At 29.4% G+C, this 18,055-nt stretch overlaps 1 protein-coding gene across 3 annotated transcripts in view; it reads right to left on the bottom strand.

Annotated features, from left to right (window-relative positions):
• Positions 1 to 16,756, bottom strand: part of LOC122268279 (uncharacterized) — a 20,326-nt gene extending 3,570 nt beyond the window's left edge. The window contains exons 1-6 of one of the 3 annotated variants that reach the window (XM_071183236.1): positions 16,620 to 16,756; positions 14,485 to 14,626; positions 11,981 to 12,114; positions 10,717 to 10,828; positions 5,977 to 7,961; positions 756 to 897 (exon numbers count right to left, since the gene is read on the bottom strand). In XM_071183236.1, the coding sequence (XP_071039337.1) occupies positions 7,772 to 7,961; positions 10,717 to 10,828; positions 11,981 to 12,114; positions 14,485 to 14,528 (480 nt within the window). In that variant the 5' untranslated portion in view covers positions 14,529 to 14,626; positions 16,620 to 16,756 and the 3' untranslated portion in view covers positions 756 to 897; positions 5,977 to 7,771. Of the gene's footprint in view, positions 1 to 755; positions 898 to 2,105; positions 2,351 to 5,976; positions 7,962 to 10,716; positions 10,829 to 11,980; positions 12,115 to 14,484; positions 14,627 to 15,759; positions 15,873 to 16,619 lie in introns of those variants that run through there. The other 2 variants (XM_071183235.1, XM_043039962.2) reach the window with 2 other exon arrangements.
• Between the last annotated feature and the right edge of the window lie 1,299 nt (positions 16,757 to 18,055).

The raw sequence follows: 18,055 nt of genomic DNA, 5'->3' as shown, positions 1-18,055 counted from the left end.
TATATATATATACTAATCAAAGAACCTTAACATTTAATTTGACAATAAAATCTGCATCAATTTTAATAAAAATTTTACAAGTCTACATCAGTGTACCTAGTACTATACGCATTATGTGTTTCGAAGCTGCACTAATCAGATTCTTAAGTGAAGCCCTGCAGATTGGGTAATTCGATTGGTGCATTATATATCGAATGGACCAGGATGAACAATAAACAGAATTAATTTTTTATTAAACAGAAATACGTTGTTATTTTTTTTAATGTAGAAAAAGTAACCATTGAAAAGAAGACGTCAGTGATTTGATTCGTCTTTTTTGAAGAAAAATTAGATTGTTGGAGTGGTTAATGAATCAGCTCAAGGCACAGCTTTAAATAAAGATTAAAATTGAAACTTTTCAAACATTAATATGCGAGGAGCTCAATGATTCAGGGGCTTTGGTCAAATGCCACTTCTGCCATGTAATCACCCTCTAATGATATAATAGAAATTAATTTATACCCCAGATTTTTTTTCACATGAAGTTTTAAACATATAGTATAATTGAATGTATAGTTTGAAAAACATAAAATAATGTTAAAATGTGTGTGCACGCTTCTAGATGTGTTGCCTAAAACGGTATGCATCATTTTAGCAAAACAAGCCTTTTTTTAAGAAAATACAAACCATTTTTTCTATTTAATTCGATCGCTAATAATCGTTTTTTAAAAAAATTAATTTCAAAAAATATCATAAGAATTGCAATGAAAACTTACCCACAGTAAATATCAAGGTCACTTTTTATAAGTTCAATCTTACTAGATAAAAAAAACTCATTCATCAATCTTGGCCAGATATTAAGACATTTCTTTAACTTTTCTTCGTTGCAATGTTCGCTACTTGACTGATAAACAGACGCTTACCAATGAAAGAAGAAAAAAAAATTATTTTCCGAAATATTGGGGAAAAAAATATGCTCGCAGACTACATTTCAAAATGCTTAAGTATTTGTATGTATTTGTTGTCGATTACAGAAATTCAACTAAAAAACAGACAATGCTAATGACCAGCAAAAGCAAGAAAAAAAAATTTAGAACAGTGCGACATCGGACATCTTGGATATAGTTTGGACAATTTTTTTTATTTTAACAGCATTAAATGTTATTTATTAGATCTTCACGAAGCCCGAATTCTTGTTCGTTATTGGATTTATCTGAATCATCGATCATACAAACTAGTTATTCAGTTTAATAAAGTTGTTTCGTAAACCGTAAGGTTCGGTTTGTTACAGCAACCATTTTTTTATCCTTCCGTAAGAATTGAAAAAATTCAAACTCTGATCTCTTCTTATCTCTGATCTCTTTCTTGTAAGTCAACAATTTGGTGTTAAATAAAATGGTTTAGTAAATAAACTTATTAAACATTTTCAAATTCTCCGTTCTATAAAGCTATCCAATAGATTTTACTTAAGTTTTTAGTTTCGTCATAAAAAAAATCTTAATTTTTATACCTCAGATCACAAAAAAAAATTTGATCATTATTTACGCTAATAGTAAAAAATAATAATAAATTAGTAAAACATTTATACAGGTTATAGTTTTTTTAAAAGTTGCATCAATGTATGAACAAAAAATTCCTTCTTTTTATCTGTACAAGTAGTTCTGAAGAAAATTCCAAAATGTAAAATTAACATTTTGAAGGACGTTAAAAAATAAACTATTGGGAGCGAAGCTGAGAAATAAACCATTTGCAGATAGAGGTTACCACTAAACTCAAATCTATGGAGATACGTTTATAATGAGAAAGTACGTTTTGGATTCTGATTTCATAACGTAAATTATCTTCACTAATTTCCTCGAACCATTAAAATAATTGAAACATGGAACATGAAAATGTTATCCCAATATTAAAACATATTTTTTCCGGGTGGGGGGGGGTCATATTTTTTATTAATCCGTTAACATAAGAAAAATCCGCCGACTGCAGAGCTCGCAGAAAACGGAGTGAAAGATAGAAAAGCTTTTTTTTTTTTGTAATATTAGTTACATTTATGAAATGGTATTTATGTTTAAACAATTAATTCAAACAAAATATATTCACTTAAAAACAATTACAGTGAGACTCACCTATTCCAAAAGCTAATATCAAATAAAAACTAAAGAGATTCATTATCTAATCTCATAAAAAAAGCGTCATGAAAAATGACGAATCTTTGTGATGCATAATTTTATTAATTTTCGCTAGAAACGTTCCGGATGCATTTCCTTCCCTCTACGACACGGTAGTAGGAACTTCTATTTGACAATATTTGGAACTTCGTCTAATTAACACTGAGGCAAAATTATAGTAACGACATTGTTACTTAATGTTGCAAAATACTTTAATTTATTTTAATTTAAATAATTAAACATTCCCTTTTGAAAGTAAAGGACAATCTACATTTTATCAGAAAAGTAGATGTAAACTAAGTATTTTTACCGTTTGCGAATTTCGAGATCAACCAGGGCTTGAAATTATAACTTTTCTATTAATAACTCATAAGTGTTTTATTTTCATTTTTCAAATATATATATATATATATATATATATATATATATTAGCACATTTCAGAGATAAAAGGCTATCCCTTTTTTATTCCTTTATTTATGTAACTATATTATATGTATAACTATATTATTATGTATGTTATTATGTATCAAGGTTTTTGATAGTAAAGTTCGACAAAAAAAAATAAATAAGAACTTCTGTAATAACTATCTAAGGTCTGGAATCTCTTCAAATAATTTCTACTTTGAAAAATGAAAATAATTGAAATGAGACTAAATGTTAGTTGCGGAAAGTAAATAAAATGACAATAACTATTATTACAATTACAATGGAATGTTTTCCATATTTGGTTAAAAAAAATTGAATTTCAATATTTAAAGAATAAAAACAGAAATGACAAGGAACGAGATCGAAAAAAGAATAAACTGCAAACAATTACTGATATATTCCAGTTAATTACTGTAAAACTTTCCAGCATGCCATTGAAAAATGGAAACTTCTGTGATGAAATGTCTCGGATAGTTCACTTAGTATCCACTACTCACGCAACAACTTTCCTTTTAAATTGGGGAAGTTAAATTTCGAAAGTCGTGTATAAGCATAATAGTTACTTGCATGCATTTTCCAAATCACTGTCTTCGATTTACTTATAGTTTTCACCTTGGCGACATATTTTAAAAAGCGATTCATAATCTCCAAAGCAGGTAGGTTCTTTCAAATACACTGCCATTAGAATAAAATACCGAATTACTTGATTGTGATTTATAAAATCTACAGAGAAATGCCTCTTGATTTGGTTAATTTAATTAGCAATCAGAAAATAGAGAAAATCACTTAAGCGACAGTGAAATTATTTTTGTTCGTGCTATTGTAAATAAATCAATAAACTCTATTTTGTAATTATATTATTCTATTACGTATATAATAGCCATGTTCTTTGCTTATTTGAGAGAAATCAAAACTACATCGATGGAACTGATAGCAAAAAAGTCATGCGAGTTTCATTCGTAAATTAAAACTCTAAGTTAAGAATTGTACTCATTATGCTCAAAATCTTTATAACTTACTGTAAGAGTTAAATAAATAATATTTTGGTACGTAATAACTATAGTTATTTATGAATTATAATTAAAAGATTGAAATATTTGGTATATGTAATAATAATTGGATATAGTCATGATTAAAATTAGTTAAATGATTGAAATGTCATGATAAATAAATTAAAGGCCGAAACATATAAAAGATAATTAAATTAAATTAATTGGGATGTGATCGTTAAGGAAAGTGGTAGTACAATGCTAATGTGGGATAACAATAACCCAATATGTTCAAAGGATCACAAAGTGTGAGATCTGAACAAATTGGATAAATTGGTAACACCAAATTTAGAATAAGGGTGAAAACTAAGAAAATTGAAGATGAATGATAAATACGATAAAGTCATGCTATATCCAAACAATATATAAGATTTAAACAGTAAGCTGATGTTTCCAATAAGAAAAACTAATAAATTCACATTTATGCGTGCCCATAACAATAAAAAAAGTATTCACCACATACAGAAGGAAAAAGGTGATAACTAATAGTTATAAAGGTAAAGCTAAAAAAACAATCACAAAACTTTCTGTTCAACTAAACATTTATTTTTGTAAAACTACTTATCGCAACAAACAAACAATATGATTGCAACACATTCTGTGGCACAGAAAAAATATATCTTTTAAAAGGAAATGGGTGACAAGAGAATTTAAAGAAACCAAAGGCGTCAGGCATGAAGTTAAATATAAAAGAACGATTAATTTAACCGTTAAAGTAAATATGAAAAGAAAACTTAAATTTGAGAGGGCTTTTAATGTTAAAGTAAATTAAAGGTATAACATGTTGATTTTAAATTTTACAGAAATCGATTACAGCTATGGATTTAATTTAAAATAAAGGTTAAGAAAAAATGTAAAAAGATATCCCTCGATACGGACCGAAGTCCGCATCTCGGAAAAAAAGGAACCAGCAAGCAGGAAAAACCAACAGAGCATCCCCTAAAAAAAAGGTGACTTAAAAATTCCTTAACTGGTATAGGACCAGAAAAATTACGGCCAATTAAATTTAAAGAGGCGGAGAGTTTGAAATTTAAAGGAAAGAGATTGGTTAGTTAGCCCCCCTAAAATTAAAAGAAGAAAAAGAAAGGCGTGAAAAGAGGGGTTGGCTGACCTTCCCCACAGGAAGTGCGATAACCGCAATGATCATGAGAAAGGTCAACAAGAAAGTTAAAAAAAATTGCTAAATTGGAAAAAAGGAAAACGTTTAAAGAAAAAATAAAGACTTAGGAAAAATTCGAAATAAAATTGTCACATTACATTAAGTGTAAATGTGACACTTACTAACTATTAGTTTTATCAATTTGTATTTGGTACAGATTGATTCAGCGTAGAAAGGTTCTGCGCACAAAAATAAAAAAGTGAGCACAATGAATAACTTTTCCCCCAATGGTCTGATTTTCACGTATTAGAACTCAATCTTAATGGTTAGTAAGCATAACCTTAAATATGCTGAGAAATAAGTACAGACAATATTTTAAGCAGCGCAATTAAAAACAAAAATGTGTTATATTTAAATAAACTTATCTCTTTTTCGACGTTTTTGGATTTCAGACCCTCAAACTATGTGGTCCCAATACTTTCGGTAGAAGATGATAGAAAATTTCGACCCCTAATCTTAAATGAACTTTTTGCGTATTTTGCTTTAACTCCAGAAACTATGGGGACCATAAGAGATTCTAGTTGCCCCCCAAAATTTTAGGGGTCAGGAATCCGTATAGATCGAGAAAAAAAAAGTATGTTTACTGAGATAAAGTACGTTTTTGTATCTGAGTTCGTACCTTTAAGTGTCGTCTATACGAATTAATTAGCATAATTGTTACCCTCTCGAATCATTGAGTTTGGAGGCCTAGCATGTGAAAATCAGATTAATAGACAAAACGTTATTGTACTATACATTTTAAACAATACTTCACTTATCCAGTTAGAAATAATGTAAATCAAAAATGTTGCTTTCTATGTGATATAGGATAATAATTATACAACTTATAATTAAATAATTGAATTTATTGTTGCTAAATATTCCTTATTATTACAATTAAAATTATTGAATCAAATTTTATTCAATTGAGCGTAAAATATTCATAAGAGATAATATCTCTCGAATCTAAATTGCGAAACATACTTTAGATGCACTAACTCAAGTTTTTATTATTTATTTATTTGTTTATTTAATCATTTAATTCTTATAGACTTTACACATGATAGAACACAATAGGGAAAAATTGATCGACTAAGATGTGGTAAAGAGCATTGTGATAGGGAAAAAAAAACTTATCATTCATTACTTTTTCAAATGTAATATCAATGTTGATAAAAATATTTATTAATTAAATAGTATTATTGTGGTACTCACCAATTGTAAGAATTATTATCAAATAAAGATTACAGACACGCATTGTTATCTATTTTCATAAAAAGTCATCGTAAACCTTATCTGATATTTGATATATATTAAATTACCGCTTTTTCGCTAGAAAAGCTCCGGAAGCATTTCCTATCCTCTAATACAGTAATAAGAGCTCGATTTTGATAAATATCTCAGTCATCTGTATATTTAATTCAAAGTCAAATAAAATTATAAGTACAATTTATGATTAGTTGACTCGCCTTAAGAAAACCATAAAAAAAGGAAAGAGTACTCTTTTAAAAATTTGCTTATAAAATAAAAGATTTATTTAAATCTGGCTTTTTTTTCCGAACTATTAACAACAGGTTTTCTTGCTTCTCAAAATTAGTATTCCAACCAAGACGTGAAATTTTCATATACAACTAAAAATTTTAGTTTATTAAACTAAAGATACGTAATTATTCTCTATTTTTATTCTAATGGAAAGAACTTTTGATGATTATGTAACAAGAGGGGATATATCTTTTGAATTTTATTAATTTTGCCCGCTTAACAATTTTAATTTTAAGCGCTTACTTTATAACTAAATTGGCATTTTTATTCTCTAAGTTCTTCATGGGGTTCTATTTTTGGGTGGGGGGGGGACCTGAAAACAACGTTTATTTGTCAATTAATACACGACACCGTGCTCAATCAGTATCGTCTTTTTAACACCATCCTCTTTAGAAACCTTGTCAAAAATAGACATCTGAAAGTCACAACAAGGGATAGAACGTTTGCATCACAATGATGTGGATGATTGATACGAACTCGGCTCCCGACTCTCAGTGACCACAGTGATAACGTAAAATATCCTCAGTGGTAGACGAAACATGGCTTAGAATTCTTTTGCAGTCGGACTAACCGTGGGAGGTTTTGTGGCACTTTTATCCGTGTGAAGCATAAATGCTGGTTAGTTCCATCAAAAAGTTCTTCTTGAAGGTTAGTTTGTCACATTTCTTGATCGAGGAGTTCCCCTGCCTTCTGGGTTAGTTTCAAAATTACAGGGAACAAGTAATTGAACATTGATAGTCGTAAACTAGGAATTGGGTCGTCTGTTCAAAGCTGGATATAAAATAAAATTAACATTTAAGCAACTACGAAATTTGTCGAATCGCCGGTGAGGAAGGTGCGAGGAAAAATCTCAAAACCAATTTGACGATAACGGAAGCATTTTAAAACTTTTCTTCGCTTAATAGCTTTGCAATTGTTAATGTCTATACATTTTGTATTCATCATCGAGAAAATTTCTAAAATTAAACATTTATGACTAGCAATAAAAAAACGTTCAGTTTAAAAGTTGTTGCTATGCAAAAATCTAATTTAGTTTAAGAAAAGACAATATAGGCACGATGGAGAACTTGTCTTCCATAAACTATTCGTAAATGCAAATAATATCTTATAACATTCTCTGCAAATACAGTGTTCAGATTTTCCATAGTGTTAGAAATCAATACAGAGGCTCTTGCTAATGGAGTACGATGTTTACTTTTCTCAGCATGAACATAAAAATTACCATTACATGTAAAACTTTATTATTTTATTTTTAGTACAACTCTATTATTTTATTATGCTTATTTTATTGTCCAGTTGTTAGACATACAAAAGCTGATCCAACTGCGAAATCAAGAAATTTTTAACTCTAAAAGCATCATGGTATATTAGTTATATAATTCTTCTACCTTGAAAACGCATTTCAAAAAACAATATACAAATAGTAGAAAGAAAAAAACTTTTTACATCCGTAAGTAGTATAAGGTTTTTAAAAATAAAATCCAATTATGACAGAGCACGCAATCAACAATACATTAAAGACAATTGCGTAAGCTCCACTGCATGCAACTTTGTATGTATCTCCGAAACCATCTTCCATGAATTTAGCAAACAATTCTCCATCTTTGCCACAGACTTTTCTGTTAACATCAGCAAAACATAGTACTAATTTCAATTCCCTAGAAATAAAATCAGAAACAAAATCTGTATATGGGTCATTCTCACGAAAACTGTCATTTTTCAGTTCATAAAATCCCGAAAAAGTAAAGTGAATAAAAAGCTCTGAAACTTTTTATATTAATAGAAATATGTAATGGCATTATAAAGAAAGTATATATCCTATAAATTATACTTAATATTTAAATTAATTAATTTTTTAAATAATTAATTTATAATTAATTAATTTATAATAATTAATAATTAATTAATTAATTTAATAAATAAATTAATTAATTTAATAAATTAATTTATTAATTTTTTAATTTATTTTTCAAATTAATTAATAAGTAAATTAATTATTTTCACTATTTAAAAAGTGAGGGAATGACACTAATAGTGAGGGAATGATATTTTATTTTAATACATGTTTTTATCTAAGTTACATCTACCTAAAGTTTGAAAATGATAACATACTAAGTATATCTAATATTTATTATAATTTAGTCTTATATATTTAATAGTTTTTACAGGTTTGGGAAATAAAATTGGCTGGCACGATTGAACAAAAAAAAATTTGATAATATACTCATCTTGAATCATTCCCTCACTTCAGCGTCATTCCCTCACTTTATACACTAGTGAGGGAATGACGAATTCAATAAAATTTAAAAATAACAGTTAGGCCTAATTAATTTCTGAAGTCAATCACATACAATTATATTCATACAAGAAAGCAACATATAATTATCCACTTTCTCGATGAAGTTGTATTTTATTTTACTCTAAAAAATGACATGAGGGAATGACAAATGTAAAAAATTTTACCTGGTTTGATTCATTCAAATTTATTCCACAGCAAAGCTTCTTTAAGTTGAAGATGGAAACATACTGCAATTTTGTTCTATGATGCCAGTTGTTAACTTCTGAAGTTTTTATTAAAATATTTTTATTCTAAGAAGATTGCAGGTGATAAGAACATTGTTGTGAGGGAATGACGCGAAACACTGGGGACAAAGTTTAAAATAGTGCTGTGTTAATATTTTTATCAGAAATTAAATTTAAAATTGATTTTCTGAATTCTATATTTCAGTATTCTGAAATAAAAAACACGAATTTGTAAAAAAAAAATTTTTATTTCAGAAACAATTTTTTTCTTTTTTTAAATCAGCAGTGGGGACAAGTGAGGGAATGACATATTGGTATATTTTAATTACCTAAAATAAATAAAAAATGAAAAATGATAATTTTATTTTTATTCTTTTGTTAGCTTGCATTCTGAAGGACACTTTCCCTGATTTTTTTTTTCTCGCAAGCTGTAAAACAGACATAAAATATACTGGGGACATGAAAATGACTGTTTTTGTGAGAATGACCCATATATATAATAGCCTTACGTAATAACCGAAAAATGAATGAATTTATTTGTTTTAGTGAACTGAATTACTTTACTGAGGTTATTTGTTTTTAATGTAATTTGTACATTTGCCTGTACCCTTAAATTGATCAAACAGTAAAAAATTTAGTCTCAAATTATGATATAAAGTAACAATACTTTGGGTAACAATATTTTTACCGTAAAATATTATATACCGTAATTTTTACAGTAATATTAATTTAATTAGAGTATTTCAGTAATTTTTTGAGAAGTATAACAGTGAAATTTATGGTATGTCAGTTATTCGTTCCGTAACATGTTTCGGTAAAAAAGGATTACACGGAGTGCCCGTACTGATTACCATAAGTTGATCCATATTTTTTTAAGAGCACGAATGGTCACTTTTTAATAACGTGGGCTTTCTAAGACTGAATCATAAGAGACCACAACTTCTATTGAAACTTCATACTGTTGCACTTACTATTGACATTACAATAGCTTTATGAAAAAAATATCGAGCATTTGCGTTATCTTAGAGTTGCTACTTATATCAAATTTGTCCTTAGAAATTTATTTATAGATTAGCATTAACTTCCTTCATTACATTAGCATCACGGGAAATTTTTGGCAGTAGCTGAAAGTGAAGACCATGATGCCTTTCACCTCAATTGCTTTCACCTCAATTGCTTAACTGAATGTCATAATAACTTTCGCAAATTAATAATAAAAAGACAATTAAGATTACGTATGAGTTAGAGTGATGTACACTTAAATTATGATTATTGAGATTTTAAATAAACATTAATTTTGTGCAGATGACAGCTAAATAAAACTTAATCTTCTTCGTTAAATGAAGATTGAGTCATGTGAGTTTCCGGTCCAATGAGAATGCTTGGTCAATTGTACTAAGAGATTGTACTAAGCAATTATACAAGAAAAATTGAACATATTAAAAACAAAACTTTTTAAATTAAATTTTTTAACTGATCAGGCTGTACAATAAAACCATGTCAAGTGCTATACTCGTATTAAATATAAACAAGAACTCTTTATGTGCCTATAATTTATTGAAAAATGGAAAACCTTGAAAAAACTAGTACAAAAATTTATCAATAAATGGCCTTGTAGTATTCGTGAAACATGATTTGAAGAAACTGATCAGAAGCATATACAAATAGTTTTTGTGAGAAACAATATTTTTAGAAAGACAATCTTAATTACGTACACAATTTTTAGTCTTTTAATTTTAATAAATCATTAGCACTTAATTTGAAATGTTTGTTTTCCAAATGACTCCTCATTGCAGTCAACAGACCTTACCCTTTAAATAGGGAAAGTATAATTTAGAAAACCTTGCACCCAAGTAAGACAAAAACGAAAATCTAATGATTGCTACTTACTTGCACATATTTTCTGAATCTCCATCTTCAATGTATTTGTTATCTCTCATCGGTAAACATTTTTTAAACTGTGATAGGTGGTTTCCAACACATGGAAGTATTTTCAAATACACTGTATTTGGAATAAAATGTTTGATTATTTGATTTAAGTATAATCAATCATTTAGTATTTCATAAGGATTTAAAACATTTGTGAAGAGACAGATTTCAATTTGCACAATTTTGTACTTAGAGAACAATTAGAAGAAATATAGAAGGGGAATTCAAAATTCTTTATCTAGAATGCCGCCATTGATAAGTCTTAGAAAAAACAAATTTGAGAACAATTACAGCAGTTGATTCGCTAAAGGTTTATCTTGAACTTTTTATCTTGGACAAAATTCTTTATCTTTAATGCCACTAATGCTAAGTCTATGGAAAAAATACAGAATTTAAGCACATTTAACACAGAACAATTGATAAAGGAACCCAATAGTAATACTGTTAATGCCACTAATACTAAGCCTATGTAGCCAATTTGAACACAATTAACATAGAATATAGTGACTCAAATTTAATGATTAATTTGCATTCTCTTAAGAATAATATAGTTCTGAAAATGCATAGATTTTTCACACACCCACACAAAAATCCATTTTATTAATTTAAAAGTTTGACATTCAAGAATTAATAAATGCTGGAAACAATTAGAGAAGTCCAATTCTAACAATAACAGTTTTCTTTTTTATTTAAAAAAAATCATTTTCTTTTTACTAATTGAATAAAAAGTTTATTAAAATCAATTCACGACTTTCTCAGATAATCCAATCATGATATAATTTTGCTTCTTCCCATAGACGTTTAGTAACGGAAGACAAATTTAAAATGGACTGTGTTAAATCTTCGCTATCAAACTTTTTCGACGTAAGAGTTTGCATCTACGAAAAAGGCTTAAATAATTAAGATATGGACTAGATAATCATTCAGTGTGTTAAATAGACTTTAAATAGCTTTTTTAAAATGTATATGAATAGCTTTTTTTAAAACTTCTTCTGAAATCAAAGAAATCAAAAAAAATTTAGAAACAAAGAGTGAGAGAAACAAAATCTTATTAAAGTGGTAAAAAAGAAAAGAAGAAAGGTCCCAAAATCATAGATAGGAATCCTCCTAAAAAGGCAAACCCCCTTTTAGGAATGACATCAAAAGAAAGCAATTACATTTGAACGATACTTTTTTGCACAGTATTAATCTTTGCTCAACTTTTCTGCAGAATATTATTACTTACTCGAGCGTTGATCTGTCCCTGGTTGGCATTTCACAACATTCAACAAACTAGCAAATGCGGCTGCTACCAGAGGATGTTCTTTCTTACAGTCAGCAACAGCATCCTCTAAGCATTTGCCATCTTCTTCAACTCTCCTAGTTTTGAATAGAAAGTTATGTTTAAATGTGCAACGGGTTCTCTCTCCCGTAAAAAATTTAGACTCANTATATATATATATATGCAGAGAAAGTAACCATTGAAATGAAGCCGTCAGTGATTTGATTCGTCTTTTTTGGATAAAAATTAGATTGTTGCAATGGTTAATGAATCAGCACAAGGCACAGCTTTAAATAAAGAATAAAATTGAAACTTTTCAAATAAGCTCACCGGACAAAAAATTAGTCACCCTAGTGAGCAAGCACCGATGAATCCTTAGACTTCCTTAGATGACGCAGTGGTCAAGTGACATGCTCAACTGCATGCACGCTGCTTCAACCTGATCAAAGACAAGTAGCTATCAGTGATATATTTTTATTTGAAGCGGAAATTGTGTGTAAATATTGGCAAGAGTAAAGATGTGATAGAGTGGCAAAAAGGGGCAATTGTGTTTGGCTGTGCCAATGGTCATGTGGTGAAAAAAAAATGCTGCATTTGTTGGCGTTTTAAAGTTGACTGTTCAATGTGTCTACAAAGAGTGGTGCAATATACGTGGTCACGAAAGACGCCGTCAGAATTGTTTTTGGAAAAGATCATGCATGAAAGTAACGTGTTTTACGACTTTTCAAAAAAAATCACTTCCAAACTGGACAGGAATTACTTTAGTTACTAAATGAAGATCCATCCCAGTCTGTTAGTGAGAAAACATTGCGAATGGAGCTGCATGTAATGAACATATGGAGTCGAACATCTCGTAAGAGGTCATTGCTCACACAGGCACACAAAGCTGTGCGACTTCAGTGGGCTAGAAGTCACCGAACGTGGGCAGTTGTTGTCTGAGTGAATGTAATATGGTCTGACGAATCACTTTTTTGCATTTATTCAATTCCCTCCGCAGAGGATCAAAATTGTGATGGCATGTCTTCGGATCATCCTCCGGGATGTTTCCCAGACCGCCGCCAATAGCCCATTGTGCAGCTCTAGTGCGACGTAAATTAACAACAACAACAACAACAGCATTTATTCAAAAGACGCACGTTTGCGAGTACAACGCTGACCAGATAAAGCATCTCATCCTGACTGTGTGCAAGCATAGGTTCAAGCCGGAGGTGGGTCTGTCATGTCTTGGGGGTGTTTTTCTTATTAGTGATCGGGCTCCCTCTCTGAGGAGGCCGCTAACATGATCCAACATATTTATTTGAAAGTTTTAGACAATTAGGAGTTGCCTTTCAGTCACCCTCTTCATGCAAAGTGTGTTGTCGATACTCCTATTTTTGAACATGACAACAGCAAAGTTCATGGGGCTGGAAGTCTATGGGACTGGTTTTATGAACACTCAGACAATCAATTGCATCTTGGCTGGCCTGCAAAATCACCTGACTTGAACCCAATTGAAAATTTGTGGGACATGTTGGAACAACGGGTAAAGCCCAAAATCAGCATTCTCACAATTTGAAGAATTTGCGCAATAAAATCCTCAATGAGGGGCTTAAACTGGATTCGACGTACTTGCAAAACCTTGTGGGCTCACTTCCTAACCGAATCCAGGCGGTCATCAAATCTAGAGGCGGTGTTACACGTTTTTAAATTATCTTTTTTATGATTTCTCTAAGGGTGACTAATTTTTTTTTCCGGTGTGCTTATTAATATGCGAGGAGCTCTAAAATTTAGGGTCTTCGGTCAAATGCCACTTCTGCCTATGTGATAATCACCCTCTAATGATATAGAAATTAATTTATACCCCAGAGTTTTTTTCGCGTGAAGTTTGAAACCTGTAGTATAATTGAATGTATAGTTTGAAAAACATAAAATAATTTTAAAATGTGTGTGCACGCTTCTAGATGTGTTGCCAGTATAAAGTCTAAAAATATAAGAAAAATAATTGGTTTGCAAAAGCATGAATAAATGTAAAAATATTAAAAACTAACGGGCTGGCAAAAGCATAAATAAAATAGACACATAAAAAGATAAATTTAAATAATAAAAGCAGACGATAAAATTAGAACACCAGAAAGTTGTTGATTTTTCAGAATGAGTTTCGTGTGAAATTTGAGTTTTCCTATATCCCGCTACGGGCACTTTATCTAGTTGTTTTATAATATTTTATCTATCCCGCTACGGGTGAGTTTCCTTATATCCCGTTACGGGTTTTTCTTGCTGTTTTAAGATCTTTTCACTATCCCGCTACGGGTAATTCATATTTGTTACTGTTTGTGTTGTTTGTAAATAAAAGTTTTTATAAAAAAAAATGAACAGTTCTTTAATATAGCTTGATACGCTACACCAGTAACGGTATGTTGATCGCTAATAATCGTTTTCTAAAATGTTTAATTTCAAACAACATCATAAGAATAGCAATAAAAACTTACCCACAGTAAATATTAAGTTCACTTTCTTTAAGTTCACTCTCCATAGATGGACTATACTCATCAATAAATGTCACCCAGGTATTAGAACATTCATCTAACTTGTCATCACTGCAATGTTCGCTTCTTGACAGATAAACAAGCGCTAATCAATGAGAGAGAAAAAAATTTCACGTTCTGAAATATTTAAAAATAAAAATATGCTCGCAGACTACATTTCAAAATGGTTGTGTACTTGTATGAATTTGTTGTTGATTACAGAAATTTAACTAAAAAACAGACAATGCTAATGACCAACAACAGCAAGAAAAAAAAATTTAGAACAGTGCGACATCGGGCATCTTGGATATAGTTTGGACAAGTTTTTTTTCTATTTTAATTATTTTAACAACATTAAATGTTGTTTATTAGATCTTGGTTTTATTATATTTATCGGAATCATCGATCATAGCAAACTAGGTATTCAGTTTAATGAAGTTGCTTCGTAAACCGTAAGGTTCGGTTTTGACACACCCATTTTTTTATCCGTCCGTATGAATTGAAAAAATTGTAACAATTTAAACTACGCAGGGATTTTTTTTTATCTCTGATCTCTTTCTTGTAAGCCAACAATTTGGTGGTAAATAAAATGCATTGGTAAGTAAACTTCTTAATTTTAAACATTTTTAAATTTTCCTTTCTAAAAAACTGTCCAATTGATTTTACTTAAGTTTTAAGTTTTGTCATTAAAAAAAATCTTAATTTTTATACCTTAGATCAGAAAAAAAATTTCATCATTATTTACGCAAATAGTTTTATCTGGAGAAAATTCCAAAACGTAAAATTAACATTATGAAGGACGTTAAAGAATAAACTATTGGGAGTGAAACTGAGAAATAAACCGTTTGCAGATAGCGGTTACCACACCCTCTTCACTCAGAGAGTTATAAACTCAAATCTATGGTGATAAAAGGCATGCTTAATATGGGGAATAATGTTTTGGATTCTGATTTCGTAACTTAAATTATCGTCAACCATCTCCACAAACCATTAAAATGAATGAATCTTAGAACGTGAAACTCTGCCACAATATCAAAAAGTATTTTTTAAGGGGTGGGGGGTAGAATCTTGCTGTTCATTAATCCGTTAACATAAACCGAAAAATCGATTGAATCTTACTGACAGAAACACTTTTATAAAATATTATTTATACTTTTATAAATTATAATGGTATTTATATATAAAAAAATAATTTAAACTAATATATATATACTTAAAAACAATTATAGTGAGACTCACCTATTCCAAAAGCTAATATCAAATAAAAACTAAAGAGATTCATAATCTAGTTTCATAAAAAAAAGTGTCATGAGAAATGACGAATCTTTGAAGTTTATAATTTTACTAATATTCGTTAGAAACGCTCCGGATGCATTTCCTTCCCTTCGAATTTCGAGGTCATCCCGGGCCTGGAATCAGAACTTTTCTATTAATAATTCATAAGTGTTCTATTTTCATTTTTCAAATATATATATATATATATATATATATATATATTATTTTTTTACAGGTAACAGGAACAGTTTTTTACAGGTGAGAAAAGCTGTCAAATTAAAAAGTTTCAAATATCATACCAAGTGTAATTTTGCAATTTCTGAGATATATCCACTTAGTATCCACTACTCACGCAACAACTTTCCTCTTAAAGTGGGGAAGTTAAATATTGGAAGTCATGTATATACTACTCGTACTCGTCATAATACTCGTATATAACTTATAAAGTATGAATTAAATGATTGAATTTATTATTGCTAAATATTCCTAATTATTACAATTAAAATTATTAAATCGAATTTTATTCAATTGAGCTAAAAAAAACTCATAAGAGACAATAGCACTCAAATCTTAATTATCAAATATACTTTAGTTGCACTAACTCAAGTTTCTATTATTTATTTATTTGTCTGCTTATTTAATTATTTTATTCTTACCGACTTTACACAGTATAGAACACAATGGGGAAAAAATTGATCGATTAAGATGTGGCAAACAGCATTGTTATTGGAAGAAAAAAAACTTATCATTATTCATTTATTTTTCAAATGTAATAATGTTAATAAAAAAATTTATTAATTAAATAGCATTATTGTGGTACTCACCAATTGTAAGAATTATCTATATATATAAAAATGAATGTGTGTCCATCTGTTTGTCTGCCTCTATGTCTGTCTGTTTATAGACTCTTAAACCATCCGACAGAAAGCTATGAAACTTGGCATACAGATAGTTCAAAGCAGGAGGAAGGTTTCTGTTGACAGTAGAACATTCTGTAACAAACAGTTCCAGCGGTATCAGCGAAAATCAAAATGGAATTTTCTGATTGGTTAAAAGTCAGCCATTGTTTTAAGTTTTGCTATAAACGAATCAGTTTTCAAATATCTTGAAGATAACAACAGTGATATCTTATAGCTCTATTCTTTTAGAAAAGTAAATTATATATACTTTAATATTTAATTATAATTCGCGCAAGTATCTTTATGTCAGGTGAGCACAAGCACGTAAAATCAACGAGAATAGATTTCGTAATTTGCGATCGCAACGAACTATAGGGGGCGTTGTTGTATGAGACTAATACCTGCGATTTCTATATAAACAGTCATTCATTTACTCTAGAGACGTCTTTAATGTAGCGTGTAGCATTGCAACGTTCCGTTTTTATCGTGGGTAATTAAATTTAAAGAAGAAAAATGTTTAATATCCTTTCTTATGCAAACGAAAACAAAATGGTATCTCTTTTTTTTAGAGAAGGAACATCCAAAACACATCGGAAAACATCAATNACATGAAAGACCTATTTAAACTTTACATTCCATAATTTTAAGAATCATATTAGTTCAAAAATTAAAATGAACAAAAAGTATACATAAGCCTCATAATTTTATGAAATTTAATTTAGTAAAAAAGGTTTTTTGACAACAAATTTTATTAAAAAATTTCAAGTTTCAATAAAAATCATCATTTAGAAACTAAAAAACGTAAAATAAAGAATGCTTACGATACAAAGCAAAAAAGAAAAACCCAATTCTAAAAATTCCCTACATTAAAATAAACAACTTTCAAGTTTTTTCTTTTTTGATTCCTAATCGGTCGCAGAAAACCATTCTATAGAAAACTATCATCAAATCAGAAAAAAATTACTTAAAAGTAAAATTTTTTTATTTTATAAAAATTAACACTTACCTGCTTTATAAATCAGAAGAATTCCAAAATGATTTGTTCTTCGATTTTTGTTACCATTTTTAGTGCTACGAAAATGCGTCTTTGGGATTTGCCAAAAATAGAACAAGATGCAATTTTATTTTTTCAGGAGCGAAAAATTTTGCCCATTGTCCACCGAAATCCGATAAACTACTTTGATTTTAAATAAAGTGTTTTATTTTATGAATTGTCGAAAAAATTTTAAGTGTAGATTGGCGGCACTTAAAAACCGCCAAATCTGTAGTTACGGTGGCGTTGTTACGTAAGTACCGAATTTCTATTCCATACTTTTTTGAATCATATTACTTTAAACATTAGAATATGCATGAAGTATACA

This window comes from Parasteatoda tepidariorum, chromosome 7 (assembly GCF_043381705.1).
Source record: "Parasteatoda tepidariorum isolate YZ-2023 chromosome 7, CAS_Ptep_4.0, whole genome shotgun sequence".
Taxonomy (NCBI): Eukaryota; Metazoa; Arthropoda; class Arachnida; order Araneae; family Theridiidae; genus Parasteatoda; species Parasteatoda tepidariorum.
This window is presented reverse-complemented; position numbering and strand designations above follow the sequence as displayed.